Consider the following 22,520-nt stretch of genomic DNA (forward strand, 5'->3'; position numbering starts at 1 on the left):
ACAACCACCATAAAATACCAATGCTAAACCGTTTCTAAATTTTGTCTTGAGTTGAAATACCCAATATTTACATGTTCTTTGCTTTTTTTGCAAGTTATAGGGCAATAAGTACAAGTAGCACTTTGCTATTTCAAAACCATGTTTTTTCAAAATTGGCGATAGTTACATTGTAACACCAATATCTGTCAGGAATCCCTGAATAACCCTTCAAATGTATATATTTTTTAAAAGAAGACAACCTAAGGTATTAAACTTGGGGTATTTTGACTTTTTTCATGCGACCATTTTACCACCAATCTATGCCAAAGTTTGGGGGGAAATTTTTTTTTTTTTTACAAAATAGCAATTTAAGAATACATTTACTGATAATGTTAAGGGTTACTGCCAAATAACACCCTAATATGTCTTCAGCAGCATCTCCTGGGTACAGTGATACCACCCATGTATAGGTGTGTCGGGTTCTCTGGGGGCTAAAAGGCCTTATGTTTAGAGAGCGCATTCCAAATTTTCAACTTGGAATTTTCACATCGGTCATCATGCACCCATGTCCTATTTGGGACATTTCTGAAGCTGGCCAATGGAATTTGCCCCCATCAAACCATATATTTTTGAAAAGTAGACACCCTAGGGTATTTCAAATGCTGGTATTTTAACACTTTCCATGCACTAATTCAACCACTAGTTTTTGTCAAACTGTTGGGTAGTCATTTTTTTGTGTTATTTCTCTTGTAAGGTGTATCCAGTCCACGGATTCATCCATTACTTGTGGGATATACTCCTTCCCAACAGGAAGCTGCAAGAGGATCACCCACAGCAGAGCTGTCTATATAGCTCCTCCCCTAACTGCCACCTCCAGTCATTCTCTTGCAGCTCTCGGCAAGGGAAGTAGCTAGAGAGATGTGGTGAATTAATGTAGTTTATCTTCAATCAAAAGTTTATTATTTTCAAATGGTACCGGAGTTGTACTATTTTGGCCTCGGGCAGAAAGTTGAAGAAGAGTCTGCCTGAGGTTTTTGATGATCTTAGCGGTTTGTAACTAAGGTCCACTGCTGTTCTCACACATAACTGAAGAGATGGGTAACTTCAGCTGGGGGAATAGCGTGCAGGATTACCTGCTCTGAGGTATGTGCAGTTTAAATTTTTCTAGAGAGATAAACTAGAAAATGCTGACAGTGCCTGATTTGTTTAAGGTAAGCCTGATTACAGTGATTTAATAACGACTGGTATCATGCTTGCTGTAAAGGGTAATATTTTTGTTATTTACTCTCATTACTTAATAGATTTAACATTTGCTTGATGTATATAAACGTTTATTACTAATGGTGATAAAACTTTATTCTGGGGTCCAATTTTTCCACATGGCTGACTAGATTTTGCCTAGGGATAGTTTTTTAAGGCCCTCTCACTGTGAGTACAGGTTGGGAGGGGCCTATTTTCGCGCCCTAAGTGCGCAGTAGTTTTTGCAGCTTGAGACATCCAGCTTCCCTGAAGGAGTCCCCTGACATTTAGGACACCTCTAAAGGGTTTTTGTGCCTTCCAAAGTCGTTGTATGGTCAGGTAGGAGCCACAGTAGAGCTGTGGCAGTTGGTTGTGACTGTTTAAAAACGGTTATATCGTTTTTTTGATCCAGTTTTGAAACTAAGGGGTTAATCATCCATTTGCAAGTGGTTGCAATGCTATTTCAGTCTATTATACACACTGTAAAAATTTCGTAGAATTTACTGCTTTTTTCACTGTTTTGCAGTTTGTGATTGTTTTTTTCTCTTAAAGGCACAGTACTGTTTTTATTTTTTGCTTGTTCAGTTATTAAAGTGTTTTCCAAGCTTGCTGGTCTCATTACTAGTCTGTTTAAACATGTCTGACATAGAGGAAACTCATTGTTCATTATGTTTAGAAGCCATTGTGGAACCCCCTCTTAGAATGTGTACCAAATGCACTGATTTTACTATAGATTACAAAGACCTTATTCTGGCTTTAAAAAATGTATCACCAGAAGAAATTGACAAGGAGGAAGTTATGCCGTCTAACTCTCCCCACGTGTCAGAACCTATAACTCCCGCTCAGGGGACGCCAAGTACATCTAGCGTGCCCATTGCATATACCTTACAAGACATGGCGGCAGTTATGAGTCATACCCTTACAGAGGTATTATCTAAACTGCCAGGATTACAAGGAAAGCGAGACAGCTCTGGGACTAGAATAAATACAGAGCTTTCTGACGCTTTAGTGGCTGTGTCTGATACACCCTCACAATGTACTGAAGCCGAAGCAGGGGAGCTTCAATCTGTGGGTGATTTTTCTGATTCAGGGAAGATACTTCAACCTGATTCTGATATGTCTACATTTAAATTTAAGCTTGAACACCTACGCATCTTGCTCAGGGAGGTCTTATCAACTCTGGACGACTGTGACGCTATTGTAGTCCCAGAGAAATTATGTAGATTGGATAAATACTATGCAGTACCTACTTACACTGATGTTTCTTTCATGTAATTAGCAAGAGTCCATGAGCTAGTGACGTATGGGATATACATTCCTACCAGGAGGGGCAAAGTTTCCCAAACCTCAAAATGCCTACAAATACACCCCTCACCACACCCACAAATCAGTTTTACAAACTTTGCCTCCTATGGAGGTGGTGAAGTAAGTTTGTGCTAGATTCTACGTTGATATGCGCTCCGCAGCAGGTTGGAGCCCGGTTTTCCTCTCAGCGTGCAGTGAATGTCAGAGGGATGTGAGGAGAGTATTGCCTATTTTGAATGCAGTGATCTCCTTCTACTGGGTCTATTTCATAGGTTCTCTGTTATCGGTCGTAGAGATTCATCTCTTACCTCCCTTTTCAGATCGACGATATACTCTTTTATATATATATATATATATACCATTACCTCTGCTGATTTTCGTTTCAGTACTGGTTTGGCTTTCTACAAACATGTAGATGAGTGTCCTGGGGTAAGTAAGTCTTATTTTCTGTGACACTCTAAGCTATGGTTGGGCACTTTTTTAATAAAGTTCTAAATATATGTATTTAAACATTTATTTGCCTTGACTCAGGATGTTCAACATTCCTTATTTTCAGACAGTCAGTTTCATATTTGGGATAATGCACTTGAATCAATTATTTTTCTTACCTTAAAAATTTGACTTTTTTCCCTGTGGGCTGTTAGGCTCGCGGGGGCTGAAAATGCTTCATTTTATTCCGTCATTCTTGGCGCGGACTTTTTTGGCGCAAAAAATCTAACAAATTATTTGGTTCTCAGTTGGATTCTATTATCTCAACTGTTACTGGTGGGAAAGGAACTTTTTTACCACAGGATAAAAAATCTAAGGGTAAAAACAGGGCTAATAATCGTTTTCGTTCCTTTCGTTTCAACAAAGAACAAAAGCCTGATCCTTCATCCTCAGGAGCAGTTTCAGTTTGGAAACCATCTCCAGTCTGGAATAAATCTAAGCCTTCTAGGAAAGCAAAGCCAGCTTCTAAGTCCACATGAAGGTGCGGCCCTCATTCCAGCTCAGCTGGTAGGTGGCAGGTTACGTTTTTTCAAAGAAATTTGGATCAATTCTGTTCACAATCTTTGGATTCAGAACATTGTTTCAGAAGGGTACAGAATTGGTTTCAAGATAAGACCTCCTGCAAAGAGATTTTTTCTTTCCCGTGTCCCAGTAAATCCAGTGAAAGCTCAAGCATTTCTGAAATGTGTTTCAGATCTAGAGTTGGCTGGAGTAATTATGCCAGTTCCAGTTCTGGAACAGGGGCTGGGGTTTTATTTGAATCTCTTCATTGTACCAAAGAAGGAGAATTCCTTCAGACCAGTTCTGGATCTAAAAATATTGAATCGTTATGTAAGGATACCAACGTTCAAAATGGTAACTGTAAGGACTATCTTGCCTTTTGTTCAACAAGGGCATTATATGTCCACAATAGATTTACAGGATGCATATCTGCATATTCAGATTCATCCAGATCATTATCAGTTCCTGAGATTCTCTTTTCTGGACAAGCATTACCAGTTTGTGGCTCTGCCGTTTGGCGTAGCTACAGCTCCAAGAATTTTTACAAAGGTTCTCGGTGCCCTTCTGTCTGTAATCAGAGAACAGGGTATTGTGGTATTTCCTTATTTGGACGATATCTTGGTACTTGCTCAGTCTTTACATTTAGCAGAATCTCATACGAATCGACTTGTGTTGTTTCTTCAAGATCATGGTTGGAGGATCAATTCACTAAAAAGTTCATTGATTCCTCAGACAAGGGTAACCTTTCTGGGTTTCCAGATAGATTCAGTGTCCATGACTCTGTCTTTGTCAGACAAGAGACGTCTAAAATTGATTTCAGCTTGTCGAAACCTTCAGTCACAATCATTCCCTTCGGTAGCCTTATGCATGGAAATTCTAGGTCTTATGACTGCTGCATCGGACGCGATCCCCTTTGCTCGTTTTCACATGCGACCTCTTCAGCTCTGTATGCTGAATCAATGGTGCAGGGATTACACAAAGATATCTCAATTAATATCTTTAAAACCGATTGTACGACACTCTCTAACGTGGTGGACAGATCACCATCGTTTAATTCAGGGGGCTTCTTTTGTTCTTCCGACCTGGACTGTAATTTCAACAGATGCAAGTCTTACAGGTTGGGGAGCTGTGTGGGGATCTCTGACGGCACAAGGAGTTTGGGAATCTCAGGAGGTGAGATTACCGATCAATATTTTGGAACTCCGTGCAATTTTCAGAGCTCTTCAGTCTTGGCCTCTTCTGAAGAGAGAATCGTTCATTTGTTTTCAGACAGACAATGTCACAACTGTGGCATACATCAATCATCAAGGAGGGACTCACAGTCCTCTGGCTATGAAAGAAGTATCTCGAATTCTGGTTTGGGCGGAATCCAGCTCCTGTCTAATCTCTGCGGTTCATATCCCAGGTATAGACAATTGGGAAGCGGATTATCTCAGTCGCCAAACGTTGCATCCGGGCGAATGGTCTCTTCACCCAGAGGTATTTCTTCAGATTGTTCAAATGTGGGAGCTTCCAGAAATAGATCTGATGGCGTCTCATCTAAACAAGAAACTTCCCAGGTATCTGTCCAGATCCCGGGATCCTCAGGCGGAAGCAGTGGATGCATTATCACTTCCTTGGAAGTATCATCCTGCCTATATCTTTCCGCCTCTAGTTCTTCTTCCAAGAGTAATCTCCAAGATTCTGAAGGAATGCTCGTTTGTTCTGCTGGTAGCTCCGGCATGGCCTCACAGGTTTTGGTATGCAGATCTTGTCCGGATGGCCTCTTGCCATCCGTGGACTCTTCCGCTAAGACCAGACCTTCTGTCGCAAGGTCCTTTTTTCCATCAGGATCTCAAATCCTTTAATTTAAAGGTATGGAGATTGAACGCTTGATTCTTGGTCAAAGAGGTTTCTCTGACTCTGTGATTAATACTATGTTACAGGCTCGTAAATCTGTATCTAGAGAGATATATTATAGAGTCTGGAAGACTTATATTTCTTGGTGTCTTTCTCATCATTTTTCTTGGCATTCTTTTAGAATTCCGAGAATTTTACAGTTTCTTCAGGATGGTTTAGATAAAGGTTTATCCGCAAGTTCTTTGAAAGGACAAATCTCTGCTCTTTCTGTTCTTTTTCACAGAAAGATTGCTAATCTTCCTGATATTCATTGTTTTGTACAAGCTTTGGTTCGTATAAAACCTGTCATTAAGTCAATTTCTCCTCCTTGGAGTTTGAATTTGGTTCTGGGGGCTCTTCAAGCTCCTCCTTTTGAACCCATGCATTCATTGGACATTAAATTACTTTCTTGGAAAGTTTTGTTCCTTTTGGCGATCTCTTCTGCCAGAAGAGTCTCTGAATTATCTGCTCTTTCTTGTGAGTCTCCTTTTCTGAGTTTTCATCAGGATAAGGCGGTGTTGCAAACTTCTTTTCAATTTTTACCTAAGGTTGTGAATTCCAACAACATTAGTAGAGAAATTGTGGTTCCCTCATTATGTCCTAATCCTAAGAATTCTAAGGAGAAATCGTTACATTCTTTGGATGTTGTTAGAGCTTTGAAATATTATGTTGAAGCTACTAAGTCTTTCCGAAATACTTATTTGTTATCTTTTCCGGTTCTAGAAAAGGCCAGAAAGCTTCTGCCATTTCTTTGGCATCTTGGTTGAAATCTTTAATTCATCATGCCTATGTCGAGTCGGGTAAAACTCCGCCTCAAAGGATTACAGCTCATCCTACTAGGTCAGTTTCTACTTCCTGGGCGTTTAGGAATGAAGCTTCGGTTGATCAGATTTGCAAAGCAGCAACTTGGTCCTCTTTGCATACTTTTACTAAATTCTACCATTTTGATGTATTTTCTTCTTCTGAAGCAGTTTTTGGTAGAAAAGTACTTCAGGCCGCGGTTTCAGTTTGAATCTTCTGTTTATGTTTTTCATTAAACTTTATTTTGGGTGTGGATTATTTTCAGCAGGAATTGGCTGTCTTTATTTTATCCCTCCCTCTCTAGTGACTCTTGCGTGGAAAGATCCACATCTTGGGTAGTCATTATCCCATACGTCACTAGCTCATGGACTCTTGCTAATTACATGAAAGAAAACATAATTTATGTAAGAACTTACCTGATAAATTCATTTCTTTCATATTAGCAAGAGTCCATGAGGCCCGCCCTTTTTTTTGTGGTGGTTATGATTTTTTTGTATAAAGCACAATTATTCCAATTCCTTATTTTATATGCTTTCGCACCTTTTTCTTATCACCATACATCACTAGCTCATGGACTCTTGCTAATATGAAAGAAATGAATTTATCAGGTAAGTTCTTACATAAATTATGTTTTTTCCAATCCCTAAGAGGTTTTCTGAGATTATTACTAAGAAATGGGATAGACCAGGTGTACCGTTCTCTCCCCCTCCTGTTTTTAAAAAGATGTTTCCCATAGACGCCGCTACATGGGACTTGTGGCAGACGGTCCCTAAGGTGGAGGGAGCAGTTTCTACTCTAGCTAAGCGTACCACTATCCCTGTCGAGGACAGTTGTGCGTTTCTAGATCCAGTGGACAAAAAATTAGAGGGTTACCTTAAGAAAATTTTTATTCAACAAGGTTTTATTCTCCAGCCTCTTGCATGCATTGCCCCAGTCACTGCTGCTGCGGCTTTCTGGTTTGAGTCTCTAGAGGAGGCTCTACAGGTTGAAACCCTGTTGGAAGATAATATTGACAAGCTTAAGGCCCTTAAGCTAGCCAATTCATTTGTTTCTGACGCCGTTGTTCATTTAACCAAGCTAACGGCTAAAAATTCAGGTTTTGCTATTCAGGCGCGTAGGGCGCTATGGCTTAAATCCTGGTCAGCTGACGTTACTTCAAAGTCTAAGCTTCTCAACATTCCCTTCATGGGGCAGACCCTATTCGGGCCTGGACTGAAGGAGATCATTTCTGATATTACTGGAGGAAAAGGTCACGCCCTTCCTCAGGATAGGTCCAACAAATTAAGGACCAAACAGCCTAATTTTCGTGCCTTTCAAAACTTCAAGAGTGGCGCAGCTTCAACTTCCTCTTATACAAAACAAGAGGGAAATTTTGCCCAGTCCAAGCCGGTCTGGAGACCTAACCAGGCTTGGAACAAAGGAAAGCAGGCCAAAAAACCTGCTGCTGCCTCTAAGACAGCATGAAAGATCAGCCCCCGATCCGGTAACGGATCTAGTAGGGGACAGACTTTCTCTCTTCGCCCAGGCTTGGGTAAGAGATGTCCAGGATCCCTGGGCGTTGGAAATTGTGTCCCAGGGATATCTTCTGGACTTCAAAGCTTCTTCCCCCAAAAGGAAGATTTCATCTCTCACAATTATCTGCAAACCAGATAAAGAGAGAGGCATTCTTACATTGTGTTCAAGACCTCCTAGTTATGGGAGTGATTCACCCAGTTCCAAAGGAGGAACAAGGGCAAGGCTTCTATTCAAATCTGTTCGTGGTTCCCAAGAAAGAGGGAACCTTCAGACCAATCTTAGCTCTCAAGATCCTAAACAAATTTCTCAGGGTCCCATCCTTCAAGATGGAGACTATTCGAACCATCCTACCTATGATCCAGGAGGGTCAATATATGACTACCATGGACTTAAAGGATGCTTATCTGCACATTCCGATACACAGAGATCATCATCGGTTTCTCAGGTTCGCCTTCCTAGACAGGCATTACCAGTTTGTGGCTCTCCCCTTTGGGTTAGCTACGGCACCAAGAATCTTTACGAAGGTTCTAGGGTCACTCCTAGCGGTCCTAAGGCAGCAGGGTATAGCAGTAGCCCCATACCTAGACGACATTCTGATACAGGCGTCGAATTTTCAAATCGCCAGGTCCCATACGGACATTGTGCTGGCATTCCTGAGGTCTCATGGGTGGAAAGTGAACAAAGAAAAGAGTTCTCTATCCCCTCTCACAAGATTTTCCTTCCTATGAAGATTTACCTGACAGAGGCCAGGTTGTCAAAACTTCTAAATTTCTCCAACATTGGTGTGTCCGGTCCACGGCGTCATCCTTACTTGTGGGAATATCTCTTCCCCAACAGGAAATGGCAAAGAGTCCCAGCAAAGCTGGCCATATAGTCCCTCCTAGGCTCCGCCCACCCCAGTCATTCTCTTTGCCGTTGCACAGGCAACATCTCCACGGAGATGGTTAAGAGTTTTTTGGTGTTTAAATGTAGTTTTTGATTCTTCTATCAAGTGTTTGTTATTTTAAAATAGTGCTGGTATGTACTATTTACTCTGAAACAGAAAAAGATGAAGATTTCTGTTTGTGAGAGGAAGATGATTTTAGCAGACAGTAACTAAAATCGATTGCTGTTTCCACACAGGACTGTTGAGATGAAGTAACTTCAGTTGGGGGAAACAGTTAACAGACTTTTCTGCTTAAGGTATGACTAGCCATATTTCTAACAAGACCATGTAATGCTGGAAGGCTGTCATTTCCCCTCATGGGGACCGGTAAGCCATTTTCTTAGTCAAACAAACAGAATAAAGGGCTTAATATGGGCGATAAAACTGGTAGACACTTTTATGGGCTAAATCGATTGCTTTATTTGGGCATTTTATTCATGTTTATGCTGATAATTCACATTTATAAACTTGGGGAACGTTTATTAACGGCAGGCACTATGTTAGACACCTTTTCCAGTCAGGGGGCCTTCCCAGTTGTAGGCTGAGCCTCATTTTCGCGCCATTACTGCGCAGTTGTTTTTTGAGAGCAGGACATGCAGATGCATGTGTGAGGACCTGAAAGTAGCTGGAAAAGTTTCTAGAAGGCGTCACTTGGTATCTTATTCCCCTCTGGGCTTGGTTGGGTCTCAGCAAAGGCTATAGCTGGGACTGTATAGGGGTTAAATTTGTAAACGGCTCCAGTTCCGTTATTTTAAGGGTTAAAGCTCTGAAATTTGGTGTGCAATACTCTTAATGCTTTAAGACACTGTGGTGAAATTGGTAATTTTTGAACAATTCCTTCATACTTTTTCACATATTCAGTAATAAAGTGTTTTCTGTTTAAAATTTAAAGAGACAGTAACGGTTTTGTTTTAAAACGTTTTTTGTGCTTTATTGACAAGTTTAAGCCTGTTTAACATGTCTGTGCCTTCGGATAAGCTATGTTCTATATGTATGAAAGCCAATGTGTCTCCCCATTTAAATTTGTGTGATAATTGTGCCATAGCGTCCAAACAAAGTAAGGACAGTACTGCCACAGATAATGAAATTGCCCAAGATGATTCCTCAATTGAGGGGAGTAAACATGATACTACATCATCTCCTACTGTGTCTACACCAGTTTTGCCCACGCAAGAGGCCCCTAGTACATCTAGCGCGCCAATGCTTATTACCATGCAACAATTGACGGCTGTAATGGATAACTCCATAGCAAATATTTTATCCAAAATGCCTACATATCAGAGAAAGCGCGATTGCTCTGTTTTTAACACTGAAGAGCAGGAGGGCACTGATGATAATTGTTCTGTCATACCCTCACACCAATCTGAAGTGGCCATGAGGGAGGTTTTGTCAGATGGGGAAATTTCAGATTCAGGAAAAATTTCTCAACAAGCTGAACCTGATGATGTGACATTTAAATTTAAATTAGAACATCTCCGCACACTTCTTAAGGAGGTGTTATCTACTCTGGATGATTGTGACAACTTGGTCATTCCAGAGAAATTATGCAAGATGGACAAGTTCCTAGAGGTTCCGGTGCACCCCGACGCTTTTCCTATACCCAAGCGGGTGGCGGACATAGTGAATAAGGAGTGTGAAAAGCCCGGCATACCTTTTGTTCCCCCCCCCCCTATATTTAAGAAATTATTTCCTATGGTCGACCCCAGAAAGGACTTATCGCAGACAGTCCCTAAGGTCGAGGGGGCAGTTTCTACTCTAAACAAACGCACTACTATTCCTATCGAGGATAGTTGTGCTTTCAAAGATCCTATGGATAAAAAATTGGAGGGTTTGCTTAAGAAGATTTTTGTACAGCAAGGTTACCTTCTACAACCCATTTCGTGCATTGTACCTGTCACTACAGCAGCGTGGTTCTGGTTCGAGGAACTAGAAAAGTCGCTCAGTAGAGAGACTCCATATGAGGAGGTTATGGACAGAGTTCATGCACTTAAGTTGGCTAACTCTTTTATTTTAGATGCCGCTTTGCAATTAGCTAGATTAGCGGCAAAAAATTCAGGGTTTGCAATCGTGGCGCGCAGAGCGCTTTGGCTAAAGTCTTGGTCAGCGGATGTGTCATCCAAGACAAAATTGCTTAACATCCCTTTCAAAGGTAAAACTCTATTTGGATCAGAATTGAAAGAGATTATCTCAGACATCACTGGGGTAAGGGCCACGCCCTTCCACAAGATAGGCCTTTCAAGGCCAAGAATAAGTCTAATTTTCGTTCCTTTCGCAATTTCAGGAACGGACCGTCCTCTAATTCTGCATCCTCTAAGCAAGAGGGTAATGCCTCACAACCCAAACCAGCCTGGAAACCGATGCAATGCTGGAACAAGGGTAAGCAGGCCAAGAAGCCTGCTGCTGCTAACAAAACAGCATGAAGGAGTAGCCCCCGATCCGGGACCGGATCTAGTAGGGGGCAGACTCTCTCTCTTTTGCTCAGGCAAGAGATGTTCAGGATCCCTGGATGCTAGAAATAGTTTCTCAGGGTTATCTTCTAGAATTCAAGGAACTACCCCCAAGGGGAAGGTTCCACATGTCTCACTTATCCTTAAACCAAATAAAGAGAAAGGCGTTCTTACATTGTGTAGAAGACCTGTTAAAGATGGGAGTGATACACCCAGTTCCAATAAAGGAACAAGGAATGGGGTACTTTCAGACCAATTTTGGATTTGAAGATCCTAAACAAATTTCTCAGGGTACCATCGTTCAAGATGGAAACCATTCGAACGATTCTACCCACTATCCAGGAAGGTCAATTTATGACTACCGTGGATCTAAAGGATGCATACCTACATATTCCTATCCACAAAGAACATCATCAGTTCCTAAGGTTCGCCTTTCTGGACAAACATTACCAGTTTGTGGCCCTCCCATTCGGGTTAGCCACTGCTCCAAGGATTTTCACAAAGGTACTAGGGTCCCTTCTAGCGGTTCTAAGACCGAGGGGCATTGCAGTAGTACCTTACTTGGACGACATTCTAATACAAGCGTCGTCCCTGTCAAAAGCAAAGGCTCAAACAGACATTGTTCTGGCCTTTCTCAGATCACACGGATGGAAGGTGAACATAGAAAAGAGTTCTCTGTCTCCGTCAACAAGAGTTCCCTTCTTGGGAACAATAATAGATTCCTTAGAAATGAGGATTTTTCTGACAGAGGTCAGAAAGTCAAAACTTCTAAGCACTTGTCAAGTTCTTCATTCTGTTCCACGTCCTTCCATAGCGCAGTGCATGGAAGTAGTAGGCTTGATGGTTGCAGCAATGGACATAGTTCCTTTTGCACGAATTCATCTAAGACCATTACAACTGTGCATGCTCAAACAGTGGAATGGGGACTATACAGACTTGTCTCCAATGATTCAAGTAGATCAGAAGACCAGAGATTCACTCCGTTGGTGGCTGACCCTGGACCATCTATCCCAGGGAATGAGCTTCCGCAGACCAGAGTGGGTCATTGTCACGACCGACGCCAGTCTAGTGGGCTGGGGAGCGGTCTGGGAGTCCCTGAAAGCTCAGGGACTATGGTCTTGGGAAGAGTCTCTTCTCCCGATAAACATTCTGGAACTAAGAGCGATCTTCAATGCTCTCAGGGCTTGGCCTCAGCTAGCAAAGGCCAGATTCATAAGATTCCAATCAGACAACATCTCGACCGTTGCGTACATCAATCATCAGGGGGGAACAAGGAGTTCCCTGGCGATGAAAGAAGTGACCAAAATAATTCAATGGGCGGAGGATCACTCCTGCCATCTGCGATCCACATCCCAGGTGTGGAAAACTGGGAAGCAGATTATCTGAGTTGTCAGACATTCCATCCGGGGGAATGGGAACTCCACCCGGAGATCTTTGCCCAACTAACTCAATTATGGGGCATTCCAGACATGGATCTGATGGCGTCTCGTCAGAACTTCAAGGTTCCTTGCTACGGGTCCAGATCCAGGGATCCCAAGGCGACTCTAGTAGATGCACTAGTAGCACCTTGGACCTTCAACCTAGCTTATGTATTTCCACCGTTTCCTCTCATTCCCAGGCTGGTAGCCAGGATCAAACAGGAGATGGCCTCGGTGATCTTGATAGCTCCTGCGTGGCCACGCAGGACTTGGTATGCAGACCTGGTGAATATGTCATCGGTTCCACCATGGAAGCTACCTTTGAGACAGGACCTTCTTGTTCAGGGTCCATTCGAACATCCAAATCTGGTCTCCCTCCAGCTGACTGCTTGGAGATTGAACGCTTGATTCTATCGAAGCGTGGGTTTTCAGATTCTGTGATAGATACTCTGGTTCAGGCCAGAAAACCGGTAACTAGAAAGATTTACCATAAAATATGGAAAAGATATATCTGTTGGTGTGAATCCAAAGGATTCCCATGGAATAAGATAAAAATTCCTAAGATTCTCTCCTTTCTACAAGAAGGTTTGGAGAAAGGATTATCTTCAAGTTCTCTAAAGGGACAGATCTCTGCTTTATCTGTCTTACTACACAAAAGACTGGCAGCTGTGCCAGATGTTCAAGCATTTGTTCAGGCTCTGGTTAGGATCAAGCCTGTTTACAGACCTTTTGACTCCTCCCTGGAGTCTAAATCTAGTTCTTTCAGTTCTTCAAGGGGTTCCGTTTGAACCTTTACATTCCATAGATATTAAGTTACTATCTTGGAAAGTTTTGTTTTTGGTTGCTATTTCTTCTGCTAGAAGAGTTTCAGAGTTATCTGCTCTGCAGTGTTCTCCGCCCTATCTGGTGTTCCATGCAGATAAGGTGGTTTTGCGTACTAAGCCTGGTTTTCTTCCAAAGGTTGTTTCTAACAAGAATATTAACCAGGAGATAGTTGTACCTTCTTTATGTCCGAATCCAGTTTCAAAGAAGGAACGTTTGTTACACAATTTGGATGTTGTCCGTGCTCTAAAATTCTATTTAGAGGCTACAAAAGATTTCAGACAAACATCTTCCTTGTTTGTTGTTTATTCTGGTAAAAGGAGAGGTCAAAAAGCGACTTCTACCTCTTTCCTTTTGGCTTAAAAGCATCATCCGATTGGCTTATGAGACTGCCGGACGGCAGCCTCCTGAACGAATCACAGCTCACTCCACTAGGGCTGTGGCTTCCACATGGGCCTTCAAGAACGAGGCTTCTGTTGACCAGATATGTAAGGCAGCGACTTGGTCTTCACTGCACACTTTTGCCAAATTTTACAAATTTGATACTTTTGCTTCTTCGGAGGCTATTTTTGGGAGAAAGGTTTTGCAAGCCGTGGTGCCTTCCGTTTAGGTAACCTGATTTGCTCGCTCCCTTCATCCGTGTCCTAAAGCTTTGGTATTGGTTCCCACAAGTAAGGATGACGCCGTGGACCGGACACACCAATGTTGGAGAAAACAGAATTTATGCTTACCTGATAAATTACTTTCTCCAACGGTGTGTCCGGTCCACGGCCCGCCCTGGTTTTTTAATCAGGTCTGATGAATTATTTTCTCTAACTACAGTCACCACGGTACCATATGGTTTCTCCTATATTTTTCCTCCTGTACGTCGGTCGAATGACTGGGGTGGGCGGAGCCTAGGAGGGACTATATGGCCAGCTTTGCTGGGACTCTTTGCCATTTCCTGTTGGGGAAGAGATATTCCCACAAGTAAGGATGACGCCGTGGACCGACACACCGTTGGAGAAGGTAATTTATCAGGTAAGCATAAATTCTGTTTCCTGCCGTGTTCTTTATTCTACTACTCGCCCTTCAGTGGCTCAGTTTATGGAAGTAATCGGCTTAATGGTAGCGGTAATGGACATAGTGCCGTTTGCCCGCCTACATCTCAGACCGCTGCAACTTTGCATGCTCAGTCAGTGGAATGGGGATTACACAGATTTGTCCCCTCTACTAAATCTGGATCAAGAGACCAGAGATTCTCTTCTCTGGTGGCTATCTCGGGTCCATCTGTCCAAGGGTATGACCGTCCGCAGGCCAGATTGGACAATAGTAACGACAGATGCCAGCCTTCTGGGCTGGGGTGCAGTCTGGAACTCCCTGAAGGCTCAGGGCTTGTGGACTCAGGAGGAGGCACTCCTTCAGATAAACATTCTGGAACTAAGAGCGATATTCAATGCTCTTCAGGCTTGGCCTCAGCTTGCTGCGGTCAGGTTCATCAGATTTCAGTCAGACAATATCACGTCTGTAGCCTACATCAACCATCAAGGGGGAACAAGGAGTTCCCTAGCAATGTTGGAGGTTTCAAAAATAATTCTATGGGCAGAGGTTCACTCTTGCCATCTATCAGATATCCATATTCCAGGAGTAGAGAACTGGGAGGCAGATTATTCAAAGTCGACAGACTTTTCATCCGGAGGTGTTTGCACAGTTGATTCAACTTTGGGGCAAACCAGAACTGGATCTCATGGCGTCTCGTCAGAACGCCAAGCTTCCTTGTTACGGATCCAGGTCCAGGGATCCCAAGGCAGCGCTGATAGATGCTCTAGCAGCGCCTTGGTCCTTCAACCTGGCTTATGTGTTTCCACCGTTTCCTCTGCTCCCTCGTCTGATTGCCAAGATCAAGCAGGAGAGAGCTTCGGTGATTTTGATAGCACCTGCGTGGCCACGCAGGACTTGGTATGCAGATCTGGTGAACATGTCATCCCTTCCACCATGGACTCTGCCGCTGAGGCAGGACCTTCTACTTCAGGATCCTTTCAACCATCCAAGTCTAATTTCTCTGCGTCTGACTGCTTGGAGATTGAACGCTTTTTTTTATCAAAACGTGGTTTCTCAGAGTCGGTCATTGATACCTTAATTCAGGCTCGAAAGCCTGTCACCAGGAAAATCTATCATAAGATATGGTGTAAATATCTTCATTGGTGTGAATCCAAGGGTTACTCATGGAGTAAAGTCAGGATTCCCAGGATATTATCTTTTCTCCAAGAAGGATTTGAGAAGGGATTGTCAGCTAGTTCCTTAAAGGGACAGATTTCTGCTCTGTCTATTCTTTTGCACAAGCGCCTGGCGGATGTTTCAGGCGTTTTGTCAGGCTTTAGTTAGAATCAAGCCTGTGTTTAAACCTGTTGCTCCGCCATGGAGTTTAAATTTAGTTCTTAAGGTTCTTCAAGGGGTTCCGTTTGAACCTCTGCATTCCATAGATATCAAGCTTTTATCTTGGAAAGTTCTGTTTTTGGTAGCTATCTCTTCGGCTCAAAGAGTTTCAGAGTTATCTGCCTTACAGTGTGATTCCCCTTATCTGATCTTCCATGCAGATAAGGTAGTTTTGCGTACCAAACCTGGGTTTCTTCCTAAAGTGGTATCTAATAAGAATATCAATCAGGAGATTGTTGTTCCGTCACTGTGTCCTAATCCTTCTTCAAAGAAGGAACGTCTATTACACAATCTTGACGTGGTTCGTGCTTTAAAGTATTTACAAGCTACTAAAGATTTTCGTCAAACATCTGCATTGTTTGTTGTCTACTCTGGTCAGAGGAAAGGCCAAAAGGCTACAGCAACTTCTCTTTCCTTTTGGTTAAGAAGTATAATCCGCTTAGCTTATGAGACTGCTGGCCAGCAGCCTCCTGAAAGAATTACAGCTCATTCCACTAGAGCGGTGGCTTCCACATGGGCTTTTAAAAATGAGGCTTCTGTTAAACAGATTTGTAAGGCGGCGACTTGGTCTTCGCTTCATACTTTTTCTAAATTCTACAAATTTGATACTTTTGCTTCTTCTGAGGCTATTTTTGGGAGAAAGGTCTTACAGGCAGTGGTGCCTTCCATTTAAGCGCCTGCCTTGTCCCTCCCTTCATCCGTGTCCTATAACTTTGGTATTGGTATCCCACAAGTAATGGATGAATCCGTGGATTGGATACACCTTACAAAAGAAAACTAATTTTATGCTTAGCTGATAAATTTATTTCTCTTGTGGTGTATCCAGTCCACGGCCCGCCCTGTCATTTTAAGGCAGGTGTTTTTTATTTTTAAACTACAGTCACCACTGCACCCTATAGTTTCTCTTGCTTGTCTTCGGTCGAATGACTGGAGGTGGCAGTTAGGGGAGGAGCTATATAGACAGCTCTGCTGTGGGTGATCCTCTTGCAGCTTCCTGTTGGGAAGGAGAATATCCCACAAGTAATGGATGAATCCGTGGACTGGATACACCACAAGAGAAATAAATTTATCAGCTAAGCATACATTTTGTTTTTTCACACACATTGTACTTTAGGCATGGATTTTCAGTTCCTGTTATGTGTTACTGCCAAAAAACACCTCAATATGTGTTCAACAACATCTGAGTACATTGATACCACCCATGTATAGGTGTGTCGGGTTCTCTGGGGGCTAAAAGGCCTTATTTTTAGGTAGCGCATTCCAGTTTTTCAACTTGGAATTTTCACATCGGTCATCATGCACCCATGTCCTATTTGGGACATTTCTGAAGCTGGCCAATGGAATTTACCCCCATCAAACCATATATTTTTGAAAAGTAGACACCCTAGGGTATTTCAAATGCTGGTATTTTAACACTTTCCATGCACTAATTCAACCACTAGTCTTTGTCAAACTTTTGGGTAGTCATTTTTTTGTGTTATTTTTCACACACATTGTACTTTAGGCATGGATTTTCAGTTCCTGTTATGTGTTACAGCCAAGAAACACCTCAATATGTTTTCAACAACATCTCCTGAGTACAGTGATACCACCCATGTATAGGTGTGTTGGGTTCTCTGGGGGCTAAAAGGCCTTATTTTTCATCATCTCATGCACCCATGTCCTATTTAAGACATTTCTGAAGCCGGCCAATGTAATTTACCCCCATCAAACCATATATTTTTGAAAAGTAGACATCCTAGGGTATTACAAATGCAGTATTTTAACACTTTCCATGCACTAATTCAACCACTAGTCTTTGTCAAACTATTGGGCATTAATTTTTTTGTGTTATTTTTCACATACATTGTACTTTAGACATGGATTCACAGCTCCTGTTATGTGTTACTACCAAAGAAGACACCAATATGTGGTCACCAATATCTCCTGAGTTCAGTGATACCACCTATGCATAGGTTTGGTGGCTTGTTTGGGGGGGGTGCAATGCCAAATGTCTGACATGCGTTTGTGATTTTTTTTTCACATTTAACATATTTTCTTTGCCTTTCGTCTTTTTGGGTGGTCTTTTAACATACCCCAATTTATTTGTTTTCCATGAATGTGCATATATTTGAAAAGTTGACACCTCAAGGTATTATATATGGAGTGCTTTGATGACTTTGATGCAACCGTTTTAGCCCAAAAAATTGGAGAAAGTGTATGGTGGTAATTTTTCAATTTTCATTTTTACAGACACATTGCTTTTTGACTATGATTTAGGAGAGACTGTTGTAAGTTATTGCAAAAGAATACTTCAGGTTGTTTTCTGCAAGGCACCCTGAGTACACCTATGCCCCCCATGCATAGGTTTGCCAGGATTTTAGGAAGGTTATGTTACAATTTTATGACTTGTGATTTTAGTTATTAAAAATGAGAGTATTTCTTCTGATAGGCTTATCTTTAGTTTGGGGCCTATTGCATACCCCACTTTTATTTATTGCCATGAAGGTGTATATTTTTGAAATGCTGACACCCCAAGGTATTGTATATGGTGTGCTTTGATGCCTTTGAAGAAACCGTTTTAGCCCAAAAAATAGTTTGGGGCCTATCGCATACCCCACTTTTATTTAACAGGCCCAATTTTAGAAAAAAATAGAGTAGTGAAATGTAAAAATCTGGCACAGTAAAAGTAAAAAAAAACAAAAAACATCTAACAGTAAACATAACCAAAAAAAAAATATATATATATATATATATATATATATATATATATATATATATATATATATATATATATATATATATATATATATATATATAACGGCAAATGTATTTATTTTTTTAAAAATTGACCATTGTATGGTACCTATTAAATCAGTCCCCAATGCAGAGTGCAGGCTGTCCAGGGCAATCAGGACAGTGATATATGGTGTCCCTTCTCTTCCCCCTCTTGGTACAGACTCTGCATTTTTATCTCTGGGGTTTGCTTTTTTGAGCAACAAAAAAGCGTTGTGGGTTGCAATCTGCATTAGCTAAATTGCAACCTTTTTGTACCAGGCCCTTGTCTTCCACATAATTAGGTAGGGCTGCAGCAGATGATCAGCTAGATCAACCCCACCCATATGCCGGTTATAAGACTTGATGCACACTGGCTTCCTTATGGTCTCAGCTCTGCCACATACAGAAACCGCCACCGTCCTCTCTGTGTGGATGGTGGTAAGAAGGTATACATCCTTCTTGTCTCTGTACTTAAGTGCCAACAGCTCCTCTTGGCGCAGAGCTGAGGTCTCTCCCCTTCGTAGCCGGGTGCGTACAAGTTGTCCTGGGAAACCTGCTCAGTTCTTTTTAATTGTACCGCAAGCTACTGTATCAAAGCAATACAGTAGCTCGAACAAAAGGACACTTGTATAAAAATTGTCTAAGTACAAGTGATACCCTTTGTTCATTAGGGGTAATATCAGGTCCCAGACAATCTTGCCAGTGGTTCCCATATGTTCTGGACAACCTGGAGGGTCCTTTCCCTCATACACCCGGAAGGCCTGAGTATACCCAGTCTCGCTGTCACAGAGCTTATACACCTTTACCCCATATCTGGAGCGCTTGGAAGGAATATACTGCTTGAATCCCAGCCTTCCCTTATACTTCATTAGGGATTCATCAACGCATATATTCCTTCCAGGTGTATAAGCCTCTGCAAACCTGGCAGAAAAGTGGGTTATCAGGGGGCGGATTTTATACAGCCTGTCAAATTGGGGATGCTCCCTAGGGGGGCACAGGCTGTTGTCGCTGAAGTGCATGAAATGCAGAATCATTTCATACCTCTTCCTCGACATAGTCTGGGAGAAAATGGGGGTAGAGCAGATGGGGCTACTACTCCAGTAGGAGCGAATGGAGGGTTTCTTTATGATGCCCATCAGCATAGTCGATGCCCAGAATTTTTAGAATTCTGGCACATTGATGGGGGCCCATTGCTGCTTTGCCAAATATGTTCCAGGCTTTGCAGCACGGAACTGATGGGCATATAAATTAGTTTGGGCGACAATGTTCCCCAATACATCATCGCCCAGAAACACTTCCAGAAACTGCTGGGGGCTAAAACCTGCCACATCTATATTTATGCCAGCATTTGCTGTGAAGGGTGGGATATCTGGCCTCTGGAGATGAGGCGTTACCCACTCTTCAGCAGCAATGGCAGCAACCTGCCTCCTTCTGGTAGGGGGGCTAGCAGCCACAGATACATCACTATCAGTTGAGACTGCATCTAGTGATGTATCTGAGCATATGGCAGGGTCAAAATTGGGGTCTGAGTCAGACATAGAGGTATCTGACTTTGACGCAAGGATGGCATACGCCTCCTCAGCACTATATATTTTCTGTGACATTTTTGTATCTGTCACAGAAAAAAATTACTAAAAAAAATTAAATTAAATTAACTAAATTAATTAACTAGCAAAAAAAGTACAGCTATGCTACTGCCAGTGATTTATAGCGATCACTGGAAAGCTAGGGGTTAATGGCTCTGAAAATTAAATTATATTAACTAAATGGTCCTGAAAAGAGCCTTTGGATTTTTAAATAATTACAACAACAAAATTAACCCCTAAAAAAATGCACAGACAGTAAAAAAGTACAGCTATGCTACTGCCAGTGATTTATAGCGATCACTGGCAAGCCTAGGGGTTAATGACTCTGGAAATTAAATTCTCTCTCTCTCTCTCTCTCTCTCTCTCTCTCTCTCTCTCTCTCTCTCTCTCTCTCTCTCTCTCTGTCTCATCGCAAGTGAGGAGAGGGAGGGAGGGAGGGAGATCCACACTGATCATAGTCAATATTTACAAATATTGACATGATCAGACAAATGGGGTATTTTATTATTATTTTTTTTTGGGGTGGGAGGCTCAGATTGGGTGACCCTAGCTTGCCCCTATGATGAGGCAGGCTAGGGACACCCCCAGAGGCCCATGATGTACTGGGCATCGCCATCTTGGATCCCTGGGGAGGGGGGGGGGGGCTATTTAGGACTTTTTTTTATTTATTTTATCCGTTTTTTGTTTTTTTTATAATTTTATAACTAAGTGCCTCGACCCACCGAGGCACTTAGCACACAAGCAGAGCATCGGAAGCGTGTCCGATCGCTTCCAATGCTCTGAAACACTGCCGGGCTCCACGTGGAGCAAAACCGGAAGTGATCACTCGTGGGGGAGTGATCATTCCGGTCCCGGCACTCGGCAACAGTATTGCAGGATGCCTAGACATCGAGGCATTCCTGCAATACTGTTAGAGCAGCTGGAAGCAATTTCGATCACTTCCAGTGCTCTGTTTAACCGACGACGTATGCCATACGTCTTGGTCGTTAAGTGCTTTTTTTTTTAGGACGTATGGCATACGCCGTCGGTCGTTAAGGGGTTAACCACATTCAGCATGGCTTGTAATTCTCTTGGGTTCTTGTTTGGATTTTAGATGTTTACCCCTGGAGCTCTGTATTTAAATTTCTTTGATCATAGTTGGAAACTGTAAGCTTTTGGCTCAGGGCACAAACTAGTTTGTTGCAATGTGTATTTTTAAAAAAAAATGTATTTATTTTATTTTTTTCTTATTTTAGAGAATTTTGAAATCCTACATTTCTTACTTTTATTTTTCTCTCTCTCTTACAGGCCTATAATGGTCACTGCGACGCCCTAAAAACATTAGCAGAAACGCTAGTTAACCTGGACGTTCGCGACCACAAAGGCCGCACTGCGCTTTACCTCGCAACAGAGAGAGGAGCCACAGATTGTGTGGAGGTGCTAACCAATCATGGGGCCAACCCTCTCATTAAGGACCGCAAGAGGAAGTGGACACCACTGCATGCAGCAGGTTTGCCTAGAGTTTTTTATATCTTAGGACTACCCTCTGATAGTCTCAAACTCTTTGCACAAAGTTGATCTCCATCTACAAAGCTAAGCTATTGAATTCTTTATAAAAAATGTTTACATTAGGAGGCAGGTTCTTACAGGTTCCAAAATATGTTATCACACATTTATTAAAATCTGACCCTTTTAATGAAAGTCCTACAAAAGGCCTTTCATACATTTACCAACTTAAAGGGACATGAAACACTAAATTATTATTTTCAGGATTCAGATAGAATTTATAGTTTTCAACTTCCACTTTCCTTCTATTATCAGTCTTTCTTCATTTTTCTGGTACCTTTTATTAAGGAGAAGCAATGCTCTACTGGGAGTTAGCTGAACATATCAGATGAGCCAATGACAAGTGGCATATATGTCCAGCCACCAATCACCAGCTAGCTACCGGTATACTACAAAGGATACCAAGTTATTGAAGCAAATTAGATAATAGAAGTGAATTGGAAAGTTGTTTAAAAGTGCATGCTCTGAGTCATTAAAGTTTATTTTTGATTAGGCAGTTTGGAACAACCTTACGTGTGTGGTTATTCATTGTTCATATTTTATCAAGATCAATGTCATTTTGTTTGTTATATTCACACCAACCTAGCACTATATCTATTTTCCTTTTTAGTTTGTTACATGGCTGCCAGTACACCCTTTACAATTACTTTCTCAGTCAAACCACTCTCTCAATATTTTTTCACTCTTTTTGTTCCTCTTCCCAATCCTAGTTTACCAACCCTTAAGTTTACATTCTCTGTCCTGTTTGTTATTGTGAGCTATATGTGCTTGAATACCACTTTACCAGTTTACCTGTGTATTGTCTGATTCCATTTTAGATGCTATCATCTTTTCTCTGAGGTTTTACTTTGAACCCTACACTATATTCTAAGTTTAAACAGAAAATATTTAAATGGAT

The 22,520-nt window shown here is 41.9% G+C and overlaps 1 protein-coding gene across 1 annotated transcript in view; it reads left to right on the forward strand.

The window, feature by feature from the left end:
• The window catches only part of ANKRD52 (ankyrin repeat domain 52), a 374,590-nt gene that overhangs the window by 192,863 nt on the left and 159,207 nt on the right, over positions 1-22,520 (forward strand). The window contains exon 15 of the mRNA XM_053705506.1: positions 21,365-21,566. Coding sequence (XP_053561481.1) covers positions 21,365-21,566 — 202 coding nt within the window. The remainder of the gene's footprint in view (positions 1-21,364; positions 21,567-22,520) is intronic.

Source organism: Bombina bombina, chromosome 3, assembly GCF_027579735.1.
Source record: "Bombina bombina isolate aBomBom1 chromosome 3, aBomBom1.pri, whole genome shotgun sequence".
Taxonomy (NCBI): domain Eukaryota; kingdom Metazoa; phylum Chordata; class Amphibia; order Anura; family Bombinatoridae; genus Bombina; species Bombina bombina.